Raw genomic sequence first — 26,550 nt, 5'->3', positions numbered from 1 at the left:
GTGTAGTATAACAGTGCTTTTACATGTATTAGCTTTAATTTTCTTGTGGATTACAGACCTGTGAAGTTTGCAGCATATATAAATATAATGTGTATATATAGTTTATATAAAATATATAATATGTATAAAATTAATACAGGGTAAGAATCTAATAGTGTAGCTGGTGTGATGGTAATGGTGATTATTTTTCTCCCCAACCCCATTCCCTCCTTCCTCTTTTTTTTTTTTTTCAGTGTTTTGGTTTCAAGAAGACAAAGAATCTTTGTCCAATATTAACTGTTTGGAAACTACCAGTTTTCAAGTAAAGACATCAAACAATGTGCCCTACATGCCTAATAACAAAAGATTGAGAATGGTGTTCAATTAGAAATATCTAGAGTTTAACATTTGTCTTCTGTTTTACCAAACCAGCAGATTTCTTTCATAAGTGAAAATATTCCTGAATTAGTTTATGGTGTTTTTCCTAGTGTGAGAGACAGGCGTATTTCCTCATAGAGATTTTTTACCTCGTTTATGTCAGGGCTCTCTGGGAATTGCTCTGTATAAGTTCATTTGGGGCAGCAGCTATACTGTCTTATTTGCCTTTGTACCCCCAGTTCCTGGCACAGGACTTACACAGGCCTAGCACAGAGTAGAGGCTCGCTGAGTTGTGGGTAGGTGGATGGATAGATAGATGAAGAATGACAGGTATACACTTTGAAGGGTGTGATGATAATTACAACACAGTCTTGTCTATAAGGGCCAACCAAGTCTGGCAGGGCAGATACAACAAGAGAAGATCATCCTGGCAGACTTGTGGCACATACTGCCAAGCTAGATACAACATGAAAAATACCCAGATTTGGCTGAACGAAAAGTCATCTATCAGCGGTGCAGACTATAATAATATACCTGAGGTTAAGAAATTACAGTATTATTCTATAGGCTGTGGGGAGCTATTGGTTTTAGAACTGGGAAATACAGTTGATTCCCATTATTCACAGTAGTTATATTGTATAATGTTGCCACAAACTCTGAATTAGTGGATACTCAACCACTGTTCCTAGGGGAAATACAGGGTTAAGTTCTTGTGAGCCTCTGCTCACATTTTCATCAACCACTCAATGCATAACTTTATTATGTATGTAATGTGTATTTCTGTTTAGAGACACTTTACTTAGGTCAGGTGCTGTGGCTCACACCAGTAAATCCCAGCACTTTGGAAGGCCAAGACAGAAGGATGGCTTGAGCCCAGGAATTTGAGACCAGCCTGGGCAACATAATGAGACCCTTTCTCTACACACACATGCACACACACACACACACACACACAAATAGCTGAGCATGGTGGTGCATCCCATAGTTCTAAATACTTGAGAGTAAGGTGGGAGGATCACTTGAGTCTGGGAAGTTGAGGCTACAGTAAGCTATGATCACACCACTACACTCCAGCCTGGGCTGGAGAGCCAGACCCTGACCTCAAAAAAAGAAAGAAAATGTGCGTGTACACACACACACACACACACACACACACACACACGTAAAGACACATTAATACATACTGTTGGTTCATTAACATTGAATTTCATAGCTAATAGTCCTAAAAACTCGTGCCTGAATGAAGCTTATCTAACACACGTATTTTCTCCACAAGGCACATCACAGCCCTCCTTCAGTTAGGAACACTAGACAGCACTTCAGCACTATGATTGGGAACCATTTTAAACAGCAAAATCACTAACAAAAAGCACACAAATGGAAAAACATGACACTAATATACTGCAAAAAAAAGACATTTTGAAAACAGAAAGAGAGGAATGGGCATTTGCCAAGCAGAAGAAATGTGAACAAAACCATAGAAATATAAATCAGTGTATGTTTGGGGAATTGCATACAGTTTTCTGTGATTGGAATTTAGACTATGAAGTCAGGTATAAAGGGAAATAAAATAAGAGATGAAAGAATATGGAAGAGTTTTCTACTCATTGATCCAACAGATATTTTTGAGCACCTGTTATGCGTAAGACATTGGGGATATGGTAGTGAATAATTCTATGAAGAGCTATACATGGAAAAATGAGTATATTCTAGGCATAGTGTTCCACAGAATTCTTTACTACTATACGTCCACTAATAGAGGACAGAATTCTTGCCCTCATAAAACCATTTCTAATGCTAGTTTGTTGGTAGGTGTTAGGCCCTATGATAAAGATGAAAGATTTGAACTTAGAGCTGCCAGGTGGCTTATACAAATTGACATAGCTAAGTTGCAGAGCAGTGATTTCACCTAGGTCTTTTGATTCCACATTTCTGCCTTTTCCCCACTGTCTCAACACTGTTGATTATCCTGATTAGGAAGGATTAAAGTAGTGGAAGCATGAGAAAGGGAGACCAGATAGGACTACTGCAGTAGAAAAGTAAACAGGCTATGGGAGACAGTAATAAGATGGCAACAATTTGGGATGAAGAGAAGGCAGCAGAACCAGGAAGTAGGAAGGATCAGTGGGATTTAATAATTGGCTATGCCAAGGTTGGGGGAGGATAAGAAGAAGGAGCTTTCAGAGGTGACTTAGAGGTCCCCAGCCTCAACGACTAAAAAGATGGTATAGTACCGTAGGCAAAAATCAAGGAAGATAAATGGAGAGGCAGGTTCACTTTGGGATTTGTTGAGTCTGAGGGACCAGGAGAAAGTCTACATGGTACTTTCTAGCAGAGAATAGAGACTTAAACTGTGAGGATGGCTCAATACCAGAAAATGCCCCTGGCAGTGACTGGAGCAGATTTGAAGATAAGCCACAGAGAGACTTTATTGTGTAGTAGTTAAAAAACTGAGTTCTGGGCTGGGCATGGGGGCTCATACCTGTAATCCCAGCACTTACAGAAGTAGAGACGGGGTTTCTCTATGTTGGTCAAGTAGCACTTACAGAAGGTCAAGGTGGGAGGATTACTTGAGCTCAAGAGTTTGAGACCAGCCTGAACAATGTAGCAAGACATCATCTCTACTAAAAATAAAAAAAAGAAAATTAGCCGGGTATGGTGGCACATGCCTGTAGTCCCACCTATTCAGGAGGCTGAAGCAGGAGATTTGCTTGAGCCTGGAAGGTTGAGGCTGTAGTCAGCCATGATATTGCCATTGCACTCCAGCCTGGGTGACAGAACAAGACTCTGTCTCAAAAACAAAAAAAAAAGGCGGGGCGGAGGAGACTGAGTTCTGGAGTCCCAGACTAAATCTCATCTTTACCATATCTTAGGTGTTTGATCTTGTGTAAATGACTCAGCCTCTAGGTAGCTCAGTTTCCTCATCTGTAAGGTAAGGATAATGATAGTATGTAATTCATAGAGCTGTTGTAAGAATGAAATGAAGTGATATGCATAAAGCACTAGCATAGTAAATGCTCAGCATTTCTAAGCTATTATGATGAAATTGAAAGCAGAAAGAGGAAAGAGTTGCTAAACCACAGACATATTGAGGGAACCAGTGTTATTATATGAGAAAACCCATCATTGTATGCTTCTGACCAGATCAAAGAAGTGCACGAAGGAATTTTTTAAATGTGTTTGAGGTTATTACAACCATTTCAGATAGCTGAGTAGAATTCAGAGCCTTAAAAAATTTGCCCTTACCACTTTCTAACTTATTTACAAAGGACTTGGAATGGTGGGGAACGATGACAATGAATATAGCTATTTCTTTTTGTGCCTATTGTTTGCCAGGTATTAGTTCCCTGAAAGGTAGATATTGTCTCCATTTTACAAATAAGAACACTGAAGCTCAAAGAGTTTAAATTTCTCAATATTGTCCAGTAAGTGTCAATATCAGTGTTTGATTCTCAAAACCCAGGTCCTTTCCCTATACTGTGCTGAACATAAAATGGAGTGACTATTACTGTTTATGTATATTGATATACTTAAACCTTTTCAAAATTATTATTATTATTTTGAGACAGAGTTTCACCCTTGTTGCCCAAGCTGGAATGCAATGGCTCAATCTCAGCTCACTGCAACCTCCGCCTCCCAGGTTCAAACAATTCTCCTTCCTCAGTCTCCCAAGTAGCTGTGATTACAGGCATGCACCACCATGCCCAGCTAATTTTGTATTTTTAGTAGAGACGGGGTTTCTCTATGTTGGTCAAGCTGGTCTTGAACTCCCAACCTCAGGCGATCCACCGGCCTCAGCTTCCCAAAGTGCTGGGATTACAGGCATGAGCTACCACACCCAGTCGATAACATTTTCAAAATTATTTACCCTTCCCCAAATAAACTTTTTCTTTTTCTTTTTTTTTTTTTTTGAGACAGGGTCTCACTCTGTCACCCAGGCTGGAGTACAGTGGTGTGATCACAGCAGCCTCAACTTCCCCAGTAGCTGGGACTACAAGTGCATGCACACCACCATGCCTGGATAATTTTTGTATTTTTTTTTTGCAGAGAGAGTTTCACCGCATTGCACAGGCTGGTCTCAAACTCCTGACCTCAAGCAGTCTGCTTGCCTCAGTCTCCCAAAGTGCTGGGATTACAGCATGAGGCACCACACCTGACCAAGAAATCAAATAAACTTTTGAAGGCTGTACATACAATTTAATCTGATTCTATCCAGCCATAAATTAAAAATTGTTAGTTCTGTGCTCCGTATTCTAGTTGCTTTCGCAGACACTCTTTGCTCACTTAAAGTCTGTATAATAACCCCATTGTAAACACAAACAAATGTGTATGTGCGCAGATTAACCTTTTCTAGATACTCCTTGTAATTTTCAAAGCCAGTAGTGGGGTTCTAGAGTGCATTAGCACATGCATCAAATACCAGATCTCACTGCAGTGCCAACTGCAGCCCCAGCCTGCTTCACCAAAACCGCACCCTGTTCTTCGTCCAGAACCAGCACCTCAAGCCTTCAGGTTTAATGTCTAAATCTGAATCTTCAGGTTTGGCTGTATCCCAAACCTGAAGATTCTTTTGCTATTTCCTTTTTTTTTTTACTTTCCTTCCTCTAATTGGCTTTATGTAAGACTTTGTGTGAACAAGCCTTCCTCGTGCATGCATTCTTTACTGTGAAAACTAGGGGAAAAACTCCTATTTTCTAGATGAAAAAACTGAGATGCAGAAATGGGAAGTAACTTGCTCAAGGCTTAGAAAAACCAAAAGCAGAAATGGCTGGTTCAAGTTTACATAGTCACAAAGTGAAGGTAAGGTGTACATTTTTTAAACAAAAAACAGTACATACAAAGTTTGAGACATGGAGGAAAGAGAAATGTGGAACTAATTGACACCCTAGGGCTGAGTCAGGCATTTGCCTTCCTTGTGGTTTCCTGGTACCCTTTTCCCTCTTGTGGCCCTTTATTGTTCTGAATTTCAGTGTTCTAAATTCTTTTCTTGTCAGCATTCTGCCCTAGACTGTACACTCCTGAGAGCAGAAATAGTGTCTTGTTTACTGTTATAATCCAGGACCTAGCATGGTTTCTTACATGTAGTAAACACTCAGGAAATACTTGTTTAGTAAATAAATTAGAAGAAATAAAATGTTCCCAGCTATTCAGGCATCCACTGTTTTTGGTTGGTTGGTTGGTTGGTTTTATATTTTCCATCTGACCAGTCAGAAACTCATGATATCTTCATAGCTTGAGGACAGGCAAGTGAGGGGCCACATTATAGTGACATACCTGGTTTCTTTCTCTCTCACCCTCCTCTTACCCCTCCTTACATGTTCTTGGAAGTAAAACTCCCAAGTTTGGGGGAGGAGGCATGCCAGGAGCATGGAGTTTCTAGAACTCGAGCACCAGAAGTGCCCCATCAGATTAAAATTTTCAGATGTGTTTTTATAGCCAGTTGTCAGCCTATCATTTTGATATCTCCAGCAAGACATTCTTAGAAGAATATGGGTGGCACAAGCCTGCAGTGTAGTCCCTGCTACTCAGGAGGCTGAGGCAGGAGGATAAATTGAGCCCAGGAGTTCCAAGCTGTAGTGTACTATAATTGAACCTGAATAGGCCACTGCACTCTAGCCTAGGCAACATAGTGAAATCTCATCTCTAAAAATATAATTTTTTTTTTCAACAGGGTCTCACTCTGTTGCCCAAACTGGAGTGCAGTGGTGCCATCTCAGCTCACTGCAACCTCCACCTCACAGGCTCAAGCGATTCTCCTTTCTCAGCCTCTTGAGTAGCTGGGATTACGGGTGCATGCCATATACTGCCCGGCTAATTTGTGTATTTTTAGTAGAGATGGGGTTTCACCATGTTGACCTGGCTGGTCTCGAACTGCTGACCTCAAGCGATGCGCCTGGCCCTCAAAATTTTTTTAATCAAAAAAAACAGAAGTGAGAAGAATGTAGTGCAGTGGGAATGGGGCTAAGCTGGGAGCCATGTCTCCTGGCACAAATTTTTAATTCTTCTAGCCACTTGTTATGTGATCTCAAGCAAGGTACATAAGTCTCTGGGTGTTTTTTTCTTTATCTGAAATGTGAAGAGATTAAGTGTTTTCTTAATTTTCTTTCAGCTCTGATATTATGTGATTTTATGATTAAATGACCTGGATGTTGATAATACATGCCCCATTGACAACTCTCTTCTGAAAACTAGAACAAAACCATTGGCTTCCTGGTCCTACTGGCTTTATTTAAGATCATCTTCTTTCATTTTATATGACAGTGTCTCTGTCCCAGGCAGTTTGTGAGGACTTAAGCTTTTATTTACTGTAGCTGGAGGCTCCTATAAGCCAAGGCTTTGACAATATTTCACATTTATTTATCTGAGCTAGAGCTTAGGATCAGGTGGCAGCTAAGTCATTTAAGGTTATTCAAATGCATTGAAAATGTTGCTTAATAATTCAGAACCAGTTTTCTCTGTTTAGAGTATTAAGATTTTTTAAATCCTTCTAATTAGCCAATTCCAATAGCAGTTTAAATAGGGAAAATTCTGTCCCCTCTGAAAAGGCAACTGATGCAGACTTATTGTCAGCCCCTGTGTCTGTGCAGCAGAACTGACAGAAGCTAGAGCTAGAGAGCTTCCAGAGCCAAGGGAGCTTCTGGGATGACCTGCTGATGGTATCACCAACTGAGTCTGCCTGCTGTAGGAATGAGGCTAGGGGAAGAGGTCTGAGGATGCAGCTCCTCTAGACTCCATTTCTTTCATGGAGGCTCTAGGGAGGAGTGGGGAGTTTGCATTCAGTCATTCAGTAGGTCAGTCTTTCGGCAAACATGTAGTGAATTTACACTGTTTCCAGCAGTATACTAGGACCTGGGGATAGTTGGCCAGTAAAATCTCTTATGTGCCCTCAAAATTCAACCTGACTGGAGAGACAGACTCATAAACAAATAATCAAAAGGCACAACAGATAACTCAGTGTGAGACCGTAGCTGATCCCTTGAGCTAGATCCCATAGGATCTCTTGCCTGGTCAAAGTATAAGAATGCTGTTTTAGCAAAAGACAGGGTTGGCATTGCCAGTACCTGCATTCCACTTTAAACACTGACCTTGAGTCAGCCAGCAGACCTTGGCAGCTTCCATGTCTGAGGATCCTAAGGTGAAATTAAGGTATTAGTTTGGTTAACATAGATTGACCACATGCAGGATAATGGGATAGGCATATGACGGAGAGACCACAATGAACATATATGGTCACTGTGTTCCATGAGCCTATGGCCTAGTGAATGATGCCAGCTATGATTAACTCTATTACAGGAATAGGAGGAAGATTAATTTAGGCTCTGTCACTCAGGCCTGATTTTATGGAGAAAGTAGCATCTGAGCTGAGCCTTGAAGGATATATAGGTTGGGACAGGTAGAACTGGAGAGAAAGGACAGTCTAGGTGGAGGAAACAACATAGCAAAGGTTCAGGGAGGAAAAGCACAAGACATATTTGAGGAATAGCAAACTGCTCTAATTGTCTGGCACATAGGGTCTATGAGAGGATAATATTTAGAGATCAGCATAGTAAGCAATGTTGGGGCCAAGCCACTACCACCCGTTCAAAAATTTAGACCCAGATTTCACTTATTTGATGTATTTTTTGAGAGAAAATATTTTGCCACTTCTAAAATGTTGTTACTGTGACAAGCTGTGATAATGCTCATAGCAGGTCCATAAGGTGGTACACCAGACAGATATCAACATCCTTGTTTAACAGACAGGGAAACTCAGAGGACGAAAAGTGACTTGTCCTAGACCACACAGGTAATCAGAGCAGTATGCTAGGGTCAGGAGGCAGGTTTGCCATTCCCCAAAGGATGCTTGTTCCCTGACTCTCCTCCCCAGCTCTGAGCCCTGACCCTTTGTGGATATGGCAACTAAAATGATAGGGAATAAGCATGAAGAAAAGGCTGGCCAGGTAAAATGCATATCTCCAGCCACCTTCAAGTACCACTTTCCTAGTATCCTCTCTTCCTAAATACTTTTCTTTCTCATCATGGTACTTTTGCTTCAGCCTGGGAGTTTGGGAATTTGGGTATAGGTTTGATATTGTACAGGCCGCTGCTGGACCAGCCTTCAAAGAAAACACCTGCTCTGTTCATGATTCTTGCCTTCCAGTTTTATAAGCTTTTGGGCATATGAAATGTACTATCAAAATAGCTCAGAGAGAGCCTTGGTAACATTTAAGATATTGAACGTGCTGCATCTGGTAACTAGAAAATTTAATGATCTCCTGCTGTTTTGGTAATTGGATAAGTAAATACATCAGAATAAATCACACCGGCAAGTCTTTTGTATGTCGTTAGGGACTAAACTCTTTTAACTCCTGTTCAAAGCCCCAGCTCTTGAGTGGTGTTTGCGTGCAGAGTAATGCACACACCAGCTCGCATGGCCCTGCTTGGATATTAAAATTCATTCAAAATGGCCACTTTCTCCCTAGCCCACTCGGCCTGAGGAGCACATCTAGCCCACCACTCCAGATCTTTCTGACGCCAAGGAGAAAATATTTTTTCAGAAGTTTAAATGACACCTAATAAGGTATTTGAGCTCTTAATAATCTATGTCCAAACTGTCTTTCCAGCCTTGTCTTTTATTGAAGGCCTGCTCGGAGCCTTGTCAGAAACACTACCATGTACAAACTGGGAAAGTGAGGCCAAAGCAAAAGGGGACTATCCTCTTTTGGCAAGGAGTCATTTAAGAATGTTGAGAAGGAGAAGGATAGGATCAGACATTTCATTCAACTCTCTCACAAGTGGAAATGTGAAGGAGATAGACCCAGAGGGACATGGTCTATTAAGAGACCATGTGGTGTTGGGTGATGTTGTCACCAACTTACAGATGAGAAATTTGGATTTTATCTCATGGTAAGAGGTTAAATGACTTACTCAAGAGCACACATGCAGTGCTAGGATTTAAAAGCCACCAGTGTTTTTTTTTTTTACTGCCTCCCTAATTAGCACTTAATCCATGCCTAGTAGTGAAACTCTGAGACTAACAATAATCAGGATCTCTCAGAAGGCTTTTAAGCTGAGTTAACAGTTCTAAACCTAACCAGAAAACAGGTATCTCCTCTTTCATTTGTCTCTTAATGTCTTGTTCCAAACACAGTGGTTAGCATTATGGACCAACCTTTTATGTAAGGATCTGGCTGCTTCCATGGTATTGGCCTCAGAAAGTGAGGCATGTCCGCTAACTCAGTGATTCCCGGTCTTTTTCAAGTCACTACACACATTGAAAATAGTGTTTGTGTGTCTTACTGGAGAACCAACCATACTAGGCTGCTCAGAGTCAAAAGCAACCCAGCTCTGAGGATCCTGGTTGCCCCAAGCGTTGAGAAGAATCAGTATCTTAGCATACCTGTAAGCTGGGCACACTGCTGGGGCTCATCTGCATTAGGTTTGTCTTGCCACACTACAGAATCTTCACTCATGAATTTGCCTGTATCCAGTTTGTGCTTTCAGGGACAATGAACTTGCAAATTTTTCTGTAAAGCAGGACTTCCTTTTATGTACTTGAAATTATGTCTTCCAGATTCCAGGACTTTCCAGGATGGGGAAACATGCCTGTTCTCATTCTTTTTATATTCATTTTATGTTCTTTATTCTCATTCTGAAGACTTGGATCATCTCCTGTTTTTAGACTAAGAAGGTTTTTTCCTTCCCATTCCATTCTTAATAGAATCCCCTCTGGGCCTTCCCCACTTATATTGTCATTTAATAGTACAGTGACCAAAGCCACCATCAGGGATACCACTGCAAGGAGAAGGTTACAGCTCTTGTTTGGTGTCCCTGACAGTGTGCCAAGTTTGAGACCATTTTAACATTATAATAACTTAGAGTTGGTGTCTTCACTAAACAGTCCATCTAAAGACACAGGCTAGGAATGAAGAATCCAGATTTGCCATGAATGCTGAATAAACTTGGGTACGTTCTTTCCACTCACTGGGCTTTTCTGTCCCCATATGCTACAGAGATGACCTCTAAAGACCCATCCAGATCTAGCAATTACTAGCTCTATCATAACTGAATGACTAAATTTTGCCCAAATGCCTAAGGCAATAATACACTCTGTTATGGGGGAAATATGCATTTCAGGGGTACAGTCCTCCCAAGCAAGGGACTTAGAATAAATAGTCTAGTACATGACTACAGTACTAAAATAATCTAGTGTGGTGGTTAAAAACACAAGACTTTGAAATCAGACCTAGTTTTAAATCCTTGCTCTGCCACTTCCTGCCTGTGCATTCTTAGGCAGATTATATAATCTCTCTGAGCCTCTTGTCCTCGTTTTTAAAGTGGAGGTAATATACCTCTCCCATAGAGCTGCAGTAGTGCTTATACTGCACGTAGCACAGTTAGCACCTAGTAAGCGCCCAATAAATGTTAGCTCTTTTTACCTTTATTATAATTTAATAAAACAAAGAACAAACAGGGCAGCCTACAAGACACAATTTCTATTCCTCTCTTATTTTAATCTTTTCTCCCTTTGTTCTTGCTTTAATTTTTCTTTCATTCTGTCTTTCCCACCTTAAAAAAGTCATCAAAGAAAGAAAATGCCCTTGACACCTATGCTTTGCAGCCACAGAAGCCCACCCAACCTCACTCTCTAGCACCCCAATTGTTCTGTCACAGTTCAATAATGAAAAGAGGAGCATCTGTCACTGTTTCCTGGAAGCCCTCACCCTAGTACCACTTCTTTCCTGTGGCCTGTGAGACAGACTGGCCTAGCAACTGCATAGGAAGCTGAGATAAACCATAGAGTAGTCTCACAGTGGGACCCTTCCAGATTGGAAATTTCATTTTGGGGTGTGTTACTACCTGCAGCAAAGGTAGAGAAGAAATTGCTAAGAGGTACAACTGGCATTGTTGTCGTGGTTGTTTATAATAATTATTATTAATAATAATAATCATAATCTCTTATGTTGCAAAGGACTTTATCGTTACCAAAGCTTTTTTTATACCCCGAGTCAGCATATGCCCAGCAATTCCCCTAAGTTCCCCCTCTGATACTTTGTGGGTATAACTGCTTTCTTTAGGGATTCCTAGCTCATCAAAAGGTGTTTAAAGAAAATAGATGATTAGCTGTTAGGACTAAGCTGACAGTAACAAAAGACAGCTTGAGTTCCTGTGTGGAACAGCAAAGCCCATTAGGGACATGAGCCATGACATAGCACCAGAGTGCGGCATTTTTTATGCCCAACGGAAAGCCAGTTAGTCATGTTAACTGTCCCCCGTTTAGAAGTAGGTCAGAAGTTGAGAGGCAGTGAAGGGTAGTGATTGGATATAGGCTGGAAGCTCACAAACCAGGGTACAATTCTGGCCTTCTCTTTCTTAGCTATGTAATCTTGAGCAAGTCTCTGAACCATTTTTGACCTCAGAGAATTCATTTGTAAAATGGAAATAATAGGAGTACTTATCTCATAGAATTGTTGTGACCATTTAATTAGATAACATATAGAACAACTAGCATAGTGCCTAGCACCTAACACCAAATGAATGGTAGCTTTTGTTTTTTGTTTTTTTTTTTAAACAGAATCTTGCTCTGTCACCCAGGCTGGAGTACAGTAGCACGATCGTGGTTCACTGCAATCTCTGCCTCCCAGGTTCAAGCAATTCTCTTGCCTCAGCCTCCCAAGTAGCTGGGATTACAGTGTGCACCACCACGCCCAACTAATTTTTGTATTTTTAGTAGAGATGGTGTTTCACCATGGTGGCCAGGCTGGTCTTGAACTCCTGACCTCAAGTGATCTGCCTGCCTCAGCCTCCCAAAGTGCTGAGATTACAGACATGAGCCACCACACCCAGCCATGATAACTTTTTATAGTGATGATGTTAATAATTACTTATTAAGTTTCTGATATTTAATAGCATGTTTTCCTAATAGAGTAACTAATAGAATAGGTTACTCATAGAATACCAAAAAGATTAGTTAGGCTGGGCGCCGTTGCTCATGCCTGTAATCCCAGCACTTTGGGAGGCCGAGACAGGTGGATCATGAGGTCAAGAGATCAAGACCATCCTGGCCAACATGGTGAAAACCTGTCTCTACCAAAAATACAAAAATTATCTGGGCGTGGTAGCGCATGCCTGTAGTCCCAACTAACTTGGGAGGCTGAGGTAGGAGAATCACTTGAACCCAGGAGGCGGAGGTTGCAGTGAGCCAAGATCACGCTACTGCACTCCAGCCTGAAAACAGAGTAAGACTCTGTCTCAAAAAAAAAAGAAAAAGTTGTTCCCCCAAGTTCAGAGTAAATGCTTAATTTTGAACAAAATCAAAAGCAAATATAATCAGTTTCACTATAATCTGGGAACTTACATATGCAGCCCATAAATATGCCTCAGAGTACAAAGAGCTTAGTATTCGAAAGGAAAGGACCTGTGTTCAAATCTGAGCCCTGACAATTTCTAGTTGTATGACTGTACATAAGAAATGTCCCTATTTGAGCTTTGGTGTTCTCATCTGTAAAAATTCAGGATAAATGAATCCAATCTTAGGATAGCTTTAAGGTTTAGATAATATATGTGAAAGTGTTTTGAGAACTGTAAAATAGTATTATATATGGATTCTTCAGAAGGAAGTTTACTAGCACATTCTTTTTGTGTTCAAATAACTTGGCTTTAAAGAAGCATCTCTTTAAGAATAATCTTTGTTGTGGCTTTATGTTACAGATGGGAAATGTATTTTAAAATTTATTTATGCCCTGACAGGAGTTGATTTTCCTATCTTTTAATCAAGACCAAACAGAACTTGAAAAAAAAAAAAAAAAGAAATGGCTGTGACCCTTGTATCATGTTACATCAAAACCTAATTGTTAAGTACTTGCTTAGTGCTCTGAGGTATTTGGGATTTTAAGGGCCATTAAATAACACCCTTTCACTTAACTAGTTCAAGACTAATTAAAAGACATAAGACAAATTGAAAGATAGACATAGGACTCAGGTGGGGATAAAAATATCACCTTTGTTACCAAAAACGTTGATCGGAGATTGTGGTTTGAGATTAAGCAGCCAAGGGGCTAGCTGATGTATTCTTTGCCTGTAAATTAAACAGACTTGTCCACCCAGTCCGTGGTATAGCTGGACACTGTAGGCCCTTGTACCTTGTAACATGAGAGCAGGTTGGTTCCAGAAAAGGGAAAGGATGGGGCTGAGCTCAGATCCTTCTCCCAAATTCACCAGGCAAATAAGTTTGTTCTTACCCCTGTATGGGAGATAGGGAATGCATCCAGAAGTCATTCCATGTGGATACATAAATGTGAAATAAATACTTCCCCCAACAAGAGTTACAAGTTTTATATTATTGACTCCTTACAACAACTCTGGGAGGCAAAAAAGGTCTCAATTTTATAAATAAACATTGAATTTGCCCAGGTCATCAGACAGCTAGGAGGTTATAGCATTGGGAATCCAACCCAGGTATCCCTTCCTGGGATCACACTTCAATAGTTCCACTTCAAGTGGGGAACTCAAACCACGTAGGTGACATCTACTTACACATAAGGAAGGCACTGAATCATAATAGCTTCCATGCATCAGGCCCTTGATGGCTATTTCAATCCCTATAATAACCTTTCACCCAGTGGAGAAGGAAACGGGGGCACGAGCAAGCATCTTACTGACTTGGCTAAGAGATTTGAATTTAAGTGTTTGTATTTTATTTCCAAAGCTCAACTGCAATCCAGTTTACTCCACTGACTCACCCTCACACTTCTAAAAATGCAAAAATTAAAGCCTGGACAAGAAAAATGACTCATCCAAAGTCATACTGCTAGAGTCAGGACTGGAATCCATATAGTCTGGTCCTTTATATCCTGATAACATTAGATAATGTACAGCCTTGACAGTCAGCACAGAGGAATTCAGAGAGGGGAGGGTTTTCTGAAGTACCTAGTCCATAACCGAAGGGATGGATTTCCTTAAGCTTGGAGAAACTGATTTTGCTCTGTGTCTAATGTAGAGGATGGGACCTGCTTGTCCTTGCGTTGGCGTAAGAAGTAAGACGAGAATGGATGAGGTTCTGGAGTTTGATCTCTGTATGGACTCAAAGAGACTTACAGATTTTCTGCCAGTGTGGCAAAGGGTTGCTCCTGGGAGTCCGGCTATGCAGGGTCCCCTCAGCTCACAGTGCTACCAGCACAGTCTAGAGAATGAAGGTTCTTGGTCACCAGAGGCAAGCAAACAAATACTAGACAAAATTTGGCAACGAAAGCTCTTCTGCCTTTGAGATGCTGGAACTTTCTCAAATGCAAATTTTACTTTAAAAGCAGGAATACATTTTGAGAAGCCTCTGTTGGTTTATTGTTTTCCAGTTCCACATATTGAACCTGAAACCTGCAACTCATGGAATGAGAGAGAACCCTTTTAGGCCACTTGTAAGAGGTGGGGAGTTACTATGAAAATTATTAGGGAACCAGCGGAAGGCCTGGGTTCTGGTTCTACCTCTACTACTTCCTATGTGATAATAGACAAATCCAGTCTCTGGGTCTTGTTTCCTAACCTACAGAGTGGGGCTGATTTCCAAGAACTACTGCAATGCATTTCCCCCAAAAACTGTTAAATGCATTAGGAACATTAAAAAGAAAAAGAAGAAAAAAGTCCAACCTAGCATTTTTTTCTAAAAGTAAAATACTAGATCCAGACTTTCTTCTATTCAATTTCAAAATAAAAGCATTACCTCAGCAAAATTAAACGTAAAAGATCTAGCTTCCTCACATGATTGTGAGTTAATGTTTGTGTAAATCTGTTACAAACTGTGAAGGGCCATGCAAGTATTGCTGCTGCTATTCTTTTTCGTATTATTCAGCTCTTGCCCTCAGGTAGCTCCCAACCTAATAGTACAATTTAAGTATCCCTTATCTGAAGTACATGGGACCAGAAATGTTTTGGATTTTTGATTTTTTCAGAGCTTGTAACATTTACCTACTGGTTGAGCATCCCAAATCAGAACATCCAAAATCTGAAATGCTCCAAGGAGCATTTGTTTTGAGCATCATGTCAGCACTCAAAAAGTTTTGGATTTTGAAACAATTTGAATTTTTTCATTAGTGGTACTCATCCTGTAGTATTATATTTATGCTCAGGTACTAAAAAGTGATAGGCAGAATGATGTGATTAGAAAGAACCCCAAAACAGAAGTCAGAAAGTCTGTGGGTAGAGTGTGCATCTGTTCCTATTCAACCGTGTGACCTCGGCTAAGTCACTTGACCTCCTTAAGCCTCAGATTGCCCTTCTATGAAATGAAGGGGTTAGATAATTTGGCATTTAAGGAGCTTCCCCCTGCCCCCAAACATTCCAGGATTCGCAGTGTGGCCTAGGATGAGAATCTGTCACACGGATTCACACTTTTCTTACAGCAGTGATAGGCTTTTTAGAAAAGGAACTGAAGCCCAGGGAAGTAATAGAAACAGTATATGAAATTTCAGTCTACTAACAAAATTGATCTAGAAAGGAATAGCTCTGTTGGGCAAAGAACACCTGTCCCATTGTTGTTACATAAACGTGTTTCACAAAGCCAATTTGCTAAATTATTAAACTAATGAGAAAATATATCCATTCAGGTTTTCCAAGTACAGTGAAGAAAATGTCAAGATGGCTGACTTTTCTAACTATAGACAAAGTCAAGCCATACCTCTTACCGGAGAATGACCCTTCTCCCCCAAGGAGTCCCAAAAAGTGGGCTTTGTTGATTTAGAGAGTCAATAATTCAGTAACGTCCCAAGTAAATGGCACAACACAAGCTCAGATTGGGTTTTTGTATTCATATTTTATAAACATTTCAGGACTTTTTTCCTGAATCTTGACCTGTTGCCATTCTTAAAGTGAAGATCTTATATCCCGGAAGCTTGGTTAGAAACGACTTCAGGATCATCTCATCCAACTTCTTTCTCTATGTGAATCCTACTCTCAGCAATACCTCTGACAGTATTATGTAGTGGGTTCCAAATCTAGACTGCCTTGATTCACAGCCTGGCTCTGCCCTTAATAGCTCTGAGACCTTGGGCAAGTTACTTCATCTTCTCCAGGGCTCGGTTTCTCCATTGGCTTTTGGCTTAATGGGGATAATAATTGTCCTTACCTCAATGCAAAGGCATAAAAGTGATATAATGGACTTTGGGCACTCAGAGGGAAGGTTGCAGGGGATGAGGGATGAAACACTACACACTGGGTACAATGTACAGTGCCCGGGTGACAGGTGCACCAAAGTCTTAGAAATAACCACTAAAGAACCTAACCCATATAACCAAGAACCACCTGTTTCCCAAAAACTACTGAAACACAATTAAAATAATTGTCCCTAACTCAGATAACCTACCTTTTATATTAAAGTGCTTGGAATATACCTGGCACAAAGTAAATGCTCAATAAACAATAGCTATTATAATCATCATCTGCAAGTAAGCCCCTATTTGAGTGCTTCTGAGAACAGCAGAGAATTCACCCATCCATCCCACCCTCCCTACCCTCCATTTCCCCAAGGCAGCCTGTTGACATGTTAGTCAGAATCATTCATATCATCAGCTTTAGAGTCAGACCTGAGTGTGAAACCTTATTCTGTCTGCAGCCTTGGGCAAGATAACCTATGGTGTCTTCATCCGTAAAATGGAAAGAATCATACCTATTTCACTGAACTGTTGTGAGGACTAGTTAAGGTACTATATAAAAAGTACATAAAGTACTTAGCATGGTTCCCAGCTACGTACTAGGCACTCAATAAATGATAGTTGCTGCTGTGATGATGACTGAAGAACAAGAAAATAAAGAATAGAGAGAGGAGAGAGAAAGATAAGAGAAGCAGTAGTAGCCACACCAGCAGCTGCTGTCTGTCTGTAAAAAGTTGTTTCTGACTGGCTGGGTTCTGCTTCCCTGTGATTTTATTTCAGCAGCCCTAGGTCTATCCACCAGAGCTGCACAGAACACATCTGCTCTATCTTCTACTTATCAGCCCTTCAGATATTCAAAGAGGGCTAGCACAGCCCCTTCCCTACCTGTATAGCAACATCACCACCTCCACTTCTCAGTGCCCCCTCTCCAGGGAGATATCTCCCATTCTTTAGCTGTCTCTCAGAGAACATAGTTTTTAGGCTCTTCCCTAAGCAGGAGGTCCCTCCTGGCATGCTCCATGTCCTTTTTGAACGGGGCCCAGAGCGCTGCAGGACACTTTGACAGTGTGGCCACCATCTTGCTGGGGAGAAACATGATGTCCTACATTCCCCTAGGTTTCCCTCAATCAGTTTGTCCAGCCAGGCAAATGAGAATGGAAATAGAGATTGTTTTGCTCACTTTCAAATTCTTACCTAAAATGACCTTCAAAGAAAAAAAATTGCTAGATGTTATTTTTAGGGCACCAGAGGGTGCAGTCAGCACAGTCGTATTTGCTTCGAGCAGTCCAGTGGTGACATAGCCTCACCTAACCTGTAGACGGGGGTCTCCAGAGATGGAGGCATTACCTGATCAGGAAAAGGGGGGCACTCTTGCTGGGAAGTGGGGAAGAAACAAGAAAGATAGCCTGGTATAGATCAGGGTTCCAGGAGGTTTTGGTGAAAGAGCTGCAGCTTTGAAGTTAGAAAGATCAGGGCCCCTACCCAGTCAGTAATGGCTACAACCTACTGAGTACTCACTGGCTCAGACACTGTACCAGAGGCTGCACCAACATTATTCCATTTAACTATCATCACAACAACCTAGGAAGGAGAAACTATGATTCCCATTTTACAGGTGAGAAAACTGGCTCTCAGGTTATGTAATTTATTCAAGGTCATATTGGTAAGAAGTGACAGAGCTAGGATTTGACTCTAGGTTTGCTTCACTCTTTTTAACCATTGTGCTGTATAAACACTTATTAACCATATGGCTGTAAACAAGTGGTAACCACTTTGAGCTTCAATGTCATCATCTCCACTGTCTTTCATGGTTGTTGTATGGATATGTTGTCTGGCATATAGTAGGCATTCAAGAAATTTTAGTTGCCTCCTTCTCAAATTCCGGCTCTCCCACTCAAAGTGACCGAAGAAAGCCATTTAACTTTTCTTGGACACAACTTTCTCATAGGAAAACTGGGTGTGGTTTATGAATCTCTAATCTTGCATATGACAACCCCAGCATGGTGCAACTCAGGCCTGATACTTCAGCCTTCCACCCTCTTTTGCTTCCTAGCACACTATTACAATGATCGTTTCTCCCAGCAAACATCATATTTACAAGCCATAAATAACAAAGTAGAAGATGCTGGAAGAGCTCTGGCATGTTAATTAAGAACAATATCAGAAGCAGCTGGACAGAAAATGCCAACGAGTGAGAAGCAGAGGCAGTGCAGCTCTGTTTGTTGACAGAAGCCAATGCAGTATTGTACGTTAATTGGGGAAGTGGGTAAACATTTGCCAGCAGCTTGCCCCTCAGTGCATTGGAAGATAGACAGTAGGCTAGGCCCTTCCCACTCCTTGCCTGTCCATCTGTCCACAACCCAAGAGATACAAATACAGTGTGCTTTGCTCTGAGTTCCTTACAAGCAGAGAGGATTCCAGGGGTGGATGTGTCTTTTTAATGACGCTCCGGAGCATACCAGGTTTCCATCTAGATACAGCTGAAGATAGTTTCCCCTTCCCCTTGCCAGCATGCCTTTGATACTTGGCATTGGCCCCCAGGGCTTCCCCTTCCCCATATCCCCCACCCCACCGTGGAAGAAGACACCAGAACCATCTTATTAGGAGCAGCTTGAGTTAAGCAGAAGATAAGATTGCCTGCCTCAGGTGCTGCAGTCAGGCCCAGACCAGCAGAGCAGCAGCCTCAGGCCTGACTAGAGATTGCTTGCCCTCCCATCACACACTTGGAGTTGCCCATTTATCTGTGTGTCCGCCATCTTTACAGTTGTTCTCACACACAGCAGTCATTATGGAACACCTGTTCTGGGCAAGACTCTTTGCTAATTATGTATTTTTTCTCATTTAATTCTCACCGTCAGTCCTGCAAGGTTGATACTAACTCCGAAGCCACAAAGCTGATAGCCAACACAGCTGTAATTAGACTCTTTCTAATTCCAAAACCTGTGTCCTTTCCATTAAACCAGTATTACTCCACTTTTAAACATTCCTGACCTCTTTTGATAAACAGGAAAGTTTTGTTTCTTCTCTCACTCGCAAATTCAGAAAACCTTCATGTCCCGTCCCTGCCCCTTGCCTAGGAAGGCATAAACCTAATTTAGGATCCCTGTATGATTAACGTATCCCACTGAGCCAAGATTTTGTCTAGCTTGACTTTCAGTAGTTCATATTACAAAATTATGATTTTTTTAATTTTTAAAATATAAAGTTGTATTATGATATTGACTCTTTTTTTTCCAAACTAAATAAACCGTCAACAAGGATATGATATGCCTCCCCTCACCAGGGGAGATATTCATCATTGGGCATGGTGGAATGGCCATTCTACACTTTATAACATAGTTCTAATAAGAAGATCAGCCCCAAAGGCTTAGCTGCAGTCCCACCAAGCAGAAAAGTCCCTCCCCTCTATTAGGGGTTATCCAAGCAGAGGTCCCTAGGAATGCCAGTCAGTTGTTAACCAGCACCTTTCCAAAGGGCCCCTGTTCTGTCAGCCGGGCTGAGCTGTGCAGGAGGCAAGGTACCTCCGCCAAACTCAACTACGAGATGTGATTTTCCTGAGCCCTGGTTTCCTCACTTATAAAATGAGAATGACAACACCTGCCTTGCAGGTTATTTTGAAGATCAACTAAGATACTGCGAGACTCTTCATGCCAGTGCATAGTTTCAGAATCAGTGTGCATAGATAAAATGAATGCCATGTAGAGAATATAGTGCTTGTTTCAGTCTCTTGAATATGTGTTCTTTGTCTTTTTAGGTAACTCAACTGGACCCAAATAAATCATTATTGGAGGTAAAGTTGTTCCCTCAAGAAACCCTTTTCCTTGAAGCAAAAGAGTAAACACGGCCCAGCGGTGGAACCAGCCATTCCTTGACAAGCCAGCAGCCTGCGTCAGGAGAAGGGCTCCTCGCCAACCCACCCACACGCTCGTCTCACTCAATTCAATGTCACACTTCTGCCTCTTGCAAAATTGCTGGAAAAAGTAATAATAAATATAGCTACTTAAGATTTCCCATCCATGAGTATATATTCCCAACCCTCATTACAGAGAATTACAACTCTGCCACCCTCCCCTACCCCTGCACTTCACCCTCCTTCAGTGATGAATGCATTGTGCAAGTGGGAGTAGTCACTAAATAGCATTTTTACCTCTCCAGTGCCCATCTTTTCCCCAGTGTCTAGGACAGTTCTGTCTGTTCTGTGACACCAGGATGCTGTATATTTGATATATGTCTTTTTATTTTCATGACTGAATTTCTACTTCGTTACCTAATTTTAAGGGGCAGAGGGAAAAAAGTCAACTGAGACATTGTCGGCATGGAGATTAAACGTTGTAGGAAAAAAGGTATACCATTTTTGTTAGTACTTTCTGAAGCCTTTACTAAGATGTAAGGTTTTGTTTGAGGACTGAATTTGACATATATGCAAGATACTTATTTACTGCTGCTGTCTTGGGTCTCCAGGTTCTACCTAGGAGGTATTTGCTGTTCCGTTGCAGCACAGGGAAACTGTTCAAGCACACAGTGTGAATGCTGAGATCATGTGCACAGAGGCCAGTACCAAAACTTCAGTATCTGGCCCAGTGGCAAGAGGCTACTGTTAGGTTTGCATTTGGGCAATTAGAACCTCACAGATACCAGCTCCCAAGTTGCTAGTCCATCAGTGTAAACTGAACAGAATTCTCTCTTGCTTTCTCTCTCTCTACTCCCTCACACATTTGGACCTTGTCACTTGGTGTTTAAGCACCTTGTCTATCAACAAAATCTGATCAGCAGCCCCATAGACTCTCCTGTAATAAGGAACTTGCTCTACTGTTTTATTCTTTTAATGTTTTGGTATTTGATATTGGACTCAAATGAAAGGGATCTCATTCTGTGGCTGAAAAATCAGACTTCATATGTTGAAGAGAGCCAACTTGGGGGCTCAACTCAGAAGACATGTGTTGCCTGAAACCTGCATATAATAATTTTTTATTTGTTTTAGTAAGTGTGGATTTTTCTTAATCTACAGATTTGGGGTTTGGGGTTTAGATCCTGGGAACACCGTTTATACTTTCACAGCCAATGATTTGTTTTTAGTCTTGAAATATTTCTCCATATCTGTTTTTGTGTCACCTGTGGTTTTTATCCTAGGGGTTGGGATCCTGATTTTGACATTTTGTACTTGTCCAAAAAAGAGTTCAAGTGCTGGGTTTCTTCCCCCAGTCTCAGCCAAAGGGTTCTCAGAAGACTCTAACCAAAGCTGGAGATATGCCTGCTCATTCTCCTTCTGCCCAGAAGTGAATGTTGGCCAGGAAAATTACACCTTGTGTCTTCTCTGATGCTCCAACCAGAGACCTCTCCGGATTACTATCTAGCGCAGACTAGTGCTACATCTGCCTAGGTGTGGCCTTTCTCTGGCACCAGGGCTCTCTCTAGGGAGGCTGAAAGGAAGGGAGATCGTTCAGGGGAGTTCAAACTGAACACTTCTCTCCAGCTCTATTCCTGTCTTCCTAATCTAATGGCTCTACAAGATAGTCATTTCCAGTGCTGCAGATGCACCAGGGCACCACCTCTTTTTTTTCTAGGTAGACCTTGTTCTGTAGCTGCTGTGAAGAAGCTGCAGCCCTGAACTCAGGTCATACTCAGGAACAGCAGCAGGGGTGTGGTTGGGGTTTGAGGGAAGGTACTCTGAATTCACCTTCATGTTTAACCTGTTCCATCTGACTTGGGTTTCTTCATTATATTGCTCCCTGTCATTCACCTTCACTTCTGTATTACAACAATATAGACTTTACTCTAAAGCCAATTTCATAAAAGTTATTAAATGCTACTTGAATGTGTGTGAAGTTGACACAATCTTTTTCAACCTGCCTTGGAAAGTTCTTCTCAGTCTGGCCTACTCAGCCCCATGATTTCCTATACTCTAGGCCTCGTAACTGGGAAAGGCCTCAGCTAATTGTCACTGTTCACTCAAGACATGATGGGCCGGGCGCAGTGGCTCACGCCTGTAATCCCAGCACTTTGGGAGGCCGAGACGGGTGGATCACGAGGTCAGGAGATCGAGACCATCCTGGCTAACACGATGAAACCCTGTCTCTACTAAAAATACAAAAAATTAGCCAGACGTGGTGGCAGGCGCCTGTCGTCCCAACTACTCAGGAGGCTGAGGCAGGAGAATGGCGTGAACCCGGGAGGCGGAGCTTGCAGTGAGCCGAGATCACACCACTGCCCTTCAGCCTGGGCCACAGAGCAAGACTCTGTCTCAAAAAAAAAAAAAAAAAAAAAGACATGATGGTCTACTAAGCTTCAGACAAAAGGCCAAAGCAATTGTATACTTTTTCATACAAGAACAGCATTAAAATGACTTCCTATCGCAATGCCCTCTGCAGTTCTTCCTCCTACCATTAGGCTTCCTTGGGCTTTACATCCCAGCCTCCAGGCCCAGAGTCAATCTGAATATTTACTCAGCATTCTTATGCCCAGCTGTTGACAGTGAAGCTCCAGGACTCTTTGTCATCCCCCATTCCAATTTACTCCCTTGTGTTCTTGGACTGCTGAATATGCAGTTGCAGCATTAGTTTGAAAGTTAAAGAAGTGTTGCCAATTTCTCATTGCCTTTAAGAAGGTGCAGGGGATTTTTTGGAGGTTTCTGGTTTGGGATGTTGCCATTCCCTGGCACTGCTAGTTTTATAGCACACAAAGATGTTCGTCTCTGGATTGTAAGCATCCAGAATCAAAGTTGAATGACAGCATCTTTTATGGAATCTGTCTTTTTAACACAAGAGAGTAAGAGTTAGGCTTTTATAGATTTTACTTGTTGCTGACATTACAAACATATTAATCACATACCAACATCTAAGTGTGCTGCTCAATGGAACAGGTTTTTAAGAGGTTGGAGAGCTCTGGCAAATTTCACCCAAAGTATAGACTTTTTCATTTGGATGTGGGAGAGGGTCTTAATTCTCTCCACAACAGCATCACTGATTGACACATTTCTACCCATCCTTCTCAATCCCTTAGCCACCCAGTCCTGCGTCCCCACAAGTGGATGAGACTTGGAGTCTTTAGTTCAGTCCAGGAGTAACTCATATAGGCATTGCACATTATAGTATGTGTCACCCTTTCACCTGTATTTTCTCTTTTGATCCTTTTTAAAATTCTTAGACAAAGAGAGATCTTCACATACATATAACCACAACCACATACACACACATTCCAGAGACTTCAGTGTCTTCCAAGTTGAACCTCTCTTCTGCCACTTAGTAGCTGTGTGACCTTAAGGTAAGTAACCTCTCTGAACCTCAGCATCCTTACAACATTCTGATAGCCCTTTGCAATTGACCGCACCTTTCACACTCGTAATAGTCTACTGCTATGACAGAAGCAGGGCAAAGATGATGATTCCTTTTTTGCACAAGGGGCTTAGAGGATAGTGGCTTGCCTAAAAACACACAGCATGTCAGTAGAAGAATCAGGATTTAAAGTACTGACTCTAATTTTCCACTGCTTGTCTACAAAGAATCTGTAAATTTTTTTTTTTTTTTTTTTTGAGACAGAGACTCACTCTGTCGGCCAGGCTAGAGTGCAGTGGCATGATCTCAGCTCACTGCAACCTCCATCTCCCAGGCTTAAGCAATTCTCTTGCCTCAGCCTCTCAAGTAGCTGGGATTACAGGCATGTGCCACCATGCCCAGCTAATTTTTGTATTTTTGGTAGAGACAGGGTTTCACCATGTTGGCCAGGCTGGTCTAGAACTCCTGACCTCAGGTGATCCGCCCACCTCGGCCTCCCAAACTGCTGGGATTACAGGCGTGAGCCACCATGCCCGGCCAAGAATCTCTAAATTTTATATTCAAGAGCGGATCTTGGAATCCTTTACAGTTGTACATAAAAAGTTAAAACGTCACTTTGGGAGGCAAAGGTAGGAGGATTGCTTGAGGCCAGGAATTCAAGACCAGCCCTTACCATATACCAAAACTCTGTCTCTTAAAAAAAAAAAAAAAAAAAAAAAAACTTTTTAATTCACCAGGCATGTACTTGCCTGTAGTCCCAGCTACTGTTGAGACTGAGGCAGAGTGATCGCTTGAGCCCAGGAGTTCAAGGCTGCAGTGAGCCATGATAGTACGACTGCTACTCTGGCCTAGGCATCAGAGTAAGACTTCATCTCTTAAAAAAAAAAGTTAAACATGCATTTTCCTGGACAGGGAATCTGTATTCATCAGATTCTCAGTGGGACCTATTAATCAAAAAATTTTAAGAATCACCATTTATGGCCGGGCGCCGTGGCTCAAGCCTGTAATCCCGGCACTTTGGGAGGCCGAGACGGGCGGATCACGAGGTCAGGAGATCGAGACCATCTTGGCTAACCCGGTGAAACCCCGTCTCTACTAAAAAATACAAAATACAAAAAACTAGCCGGGCAAGATGGCGGGCGCCTGTAGTCCCAGCTACTCGGGAGGCTGAGGCAGGAGAATGGCGGGAACCCGGGAGGCGGAGCTTGCAGTGAGCTGAGATCCGGCCACTGCACTCCAGCCTGGGCGACAGAGGGAGACTCCGTCTCAAAAAAAAAAAAAAACAAAAACAAAAAAAAGAATCACCATTTACATCTATTTGGGAAGAAGAATCTGTCTATTCTTTTTATCAAGCCATATTTTTGTCTAAAAGAAACCTCCAAAGGATGAAATACAATCACTAGACTTTCTTGCCTTGAATATCTCTGCATTTAGTATTTTGTCATTGTCTCAAATAATCTGCTTTGGAAGGTGACACTTAACCCCAACTGGCCATACAGCTCCTCACTGCTGCATTTTGAAAGTTAGTCTGAAAGAAAATATTAATAAAAGAGACATGATCTCCAGTCTTCAGTCTATAAACTCTTTGTACACTGTCTATTAGTTGTGGTTCTTGGCTCTCAGAGGTGGTGTGATGTGTGATTAAGAACATAGCCTCTGGAACCATATTGCCTGAGTCTGAGCCACTCCTCCACTTACTAACAACGTGTCCTTAAGAAGTCACTTCACATTCACATTCCTGTGCCTCAGCTTTTTAACTATAAAATGAAAATAACAGTACCTGGTTGATAAGGTTTTATGAAGATTCAGTGAATTAATGTGGAGCAGTTAAGAAGCTATTATCTGTTCTGTAAACTCATGGGATTATCATAGGAAAGGAGAGTGGGTTATGGCAGCAGTGAGAAGTGTCTGTTTATGGGCGAGGACACAGAAAATGTGAAAAGTAGACACAGGAGGTCCAGGAGCACTGCTCTAGGACCCATCATAGAAGGGTCAGAGAGCCCTGCACAATGTCACTGTGTTACGGGTATCTAAGGATAAGCCTGGACATGATATGATAAAGAGAGGAGGAGAAGGAGAACTGACTTGCTGAGCACTTATGATGTGCCCAGTACTGTGCTCGGAGCATTACACACCTCTTTCCTCATGTAACCTCACAATAACTGTGAGATGGTGGTCTTGACCCTATTTTGAAGAGGAAACAAGCTCAAAGAAGTGAAATGATTTGCCTGAGTTCAACAGCTAGTAAAAAACAGCAGAGTTTTGGACCAAGACCTTTGACTCAAAAACCCCTGCTGTGTTTATGACAATGCAGTGTCTTCAAGGAAAGTATCATATATGATGACCAAGGCATGTCTTTTTTTTTTTTTTTTTTTCCTTTCTGTAGAGACAAGGTCTTGCTATGTTGCCCAGGCTGGTCTTGAACTTCCTGGCTCAAGCAGTCCTCCCGCCTCAGCCTACCGAAGTGTTGGGATTACAGGAGTGAGCCTCCATACCCAGCCTAAGGCATTGCAATTAATAATGGCAATAATAATAACATTTTTAAAGTACTGGTGGATGCTAAGAGGGGTAAAGTCGTATTTTTATAGTGAACTCAGCTCTCCAAAATACTCATTCTTCAAACGGTTCTTAGTGCTACTATTATATAGAAATGTGTCAGGAGCCAGAATTTAAGCAACACCTTATAAGTACATGCAGTGATTTAAGAAGGATCCTATATATTCTACTTATTTGACATCTTCAGAATCCATTCTCTGCTCCTTCATCCTTCATCCCACTGCCTTTTCTTCCCTTCAGACCTT

The 26,550-nt window shown here is 41.7% G+C and overlaps 1 protein-coding gene across 2 annotated transcripts in view; it reads left to right on the top strand.

Annotated features, from left to right (window-relative positions):
• Positions 1-20,491, top strand: part of FAF1 (Fas (TNFRSF6) associated factor 1) — a 535,277-nt gene extending 514,786 nt beyond the window's left edge. For both annotated transcript variants that reach the window (XM_011926246.1, XM_011926245.1), the window contains one exon: positions 20,233-20,491. In XM_011926246.1, coding sequence (XP_011781636.1) covers positions 20,233-20,316 — 84 coding nt within the window. In that variant the 3' untranslated portion in view covers positions 20,317-20,491. The remainder of the gene's footprint in view (positions 1-20,232) is intronic.
• The last annotated feature ends 6,059 nt before the right edge of the window (positions 20,492-26,550 follow it).

The sequence above is a fragment of the Colobus angolensis genome, unplaced genomic scaffold (assembly GCF_000951035.1).
Source record: "Colobus angolensis palliatus isolate OR3802 unplaced genomic scaffold, Cang.pa_1.0 Scaffold68, whole genome shotgun sequence".
In the NCBI taxonomy this organism is placed as follows: Eukaryota; Metazoa; Chordata; class Mammalia; order Primates; family Cercopithecidae; genus Colobus; species Colobus angolensis.
Note: the sequence above shows the minus strand (reverse complement) of the source record. Positions and strands in the feature narration are given on the sequence as shown.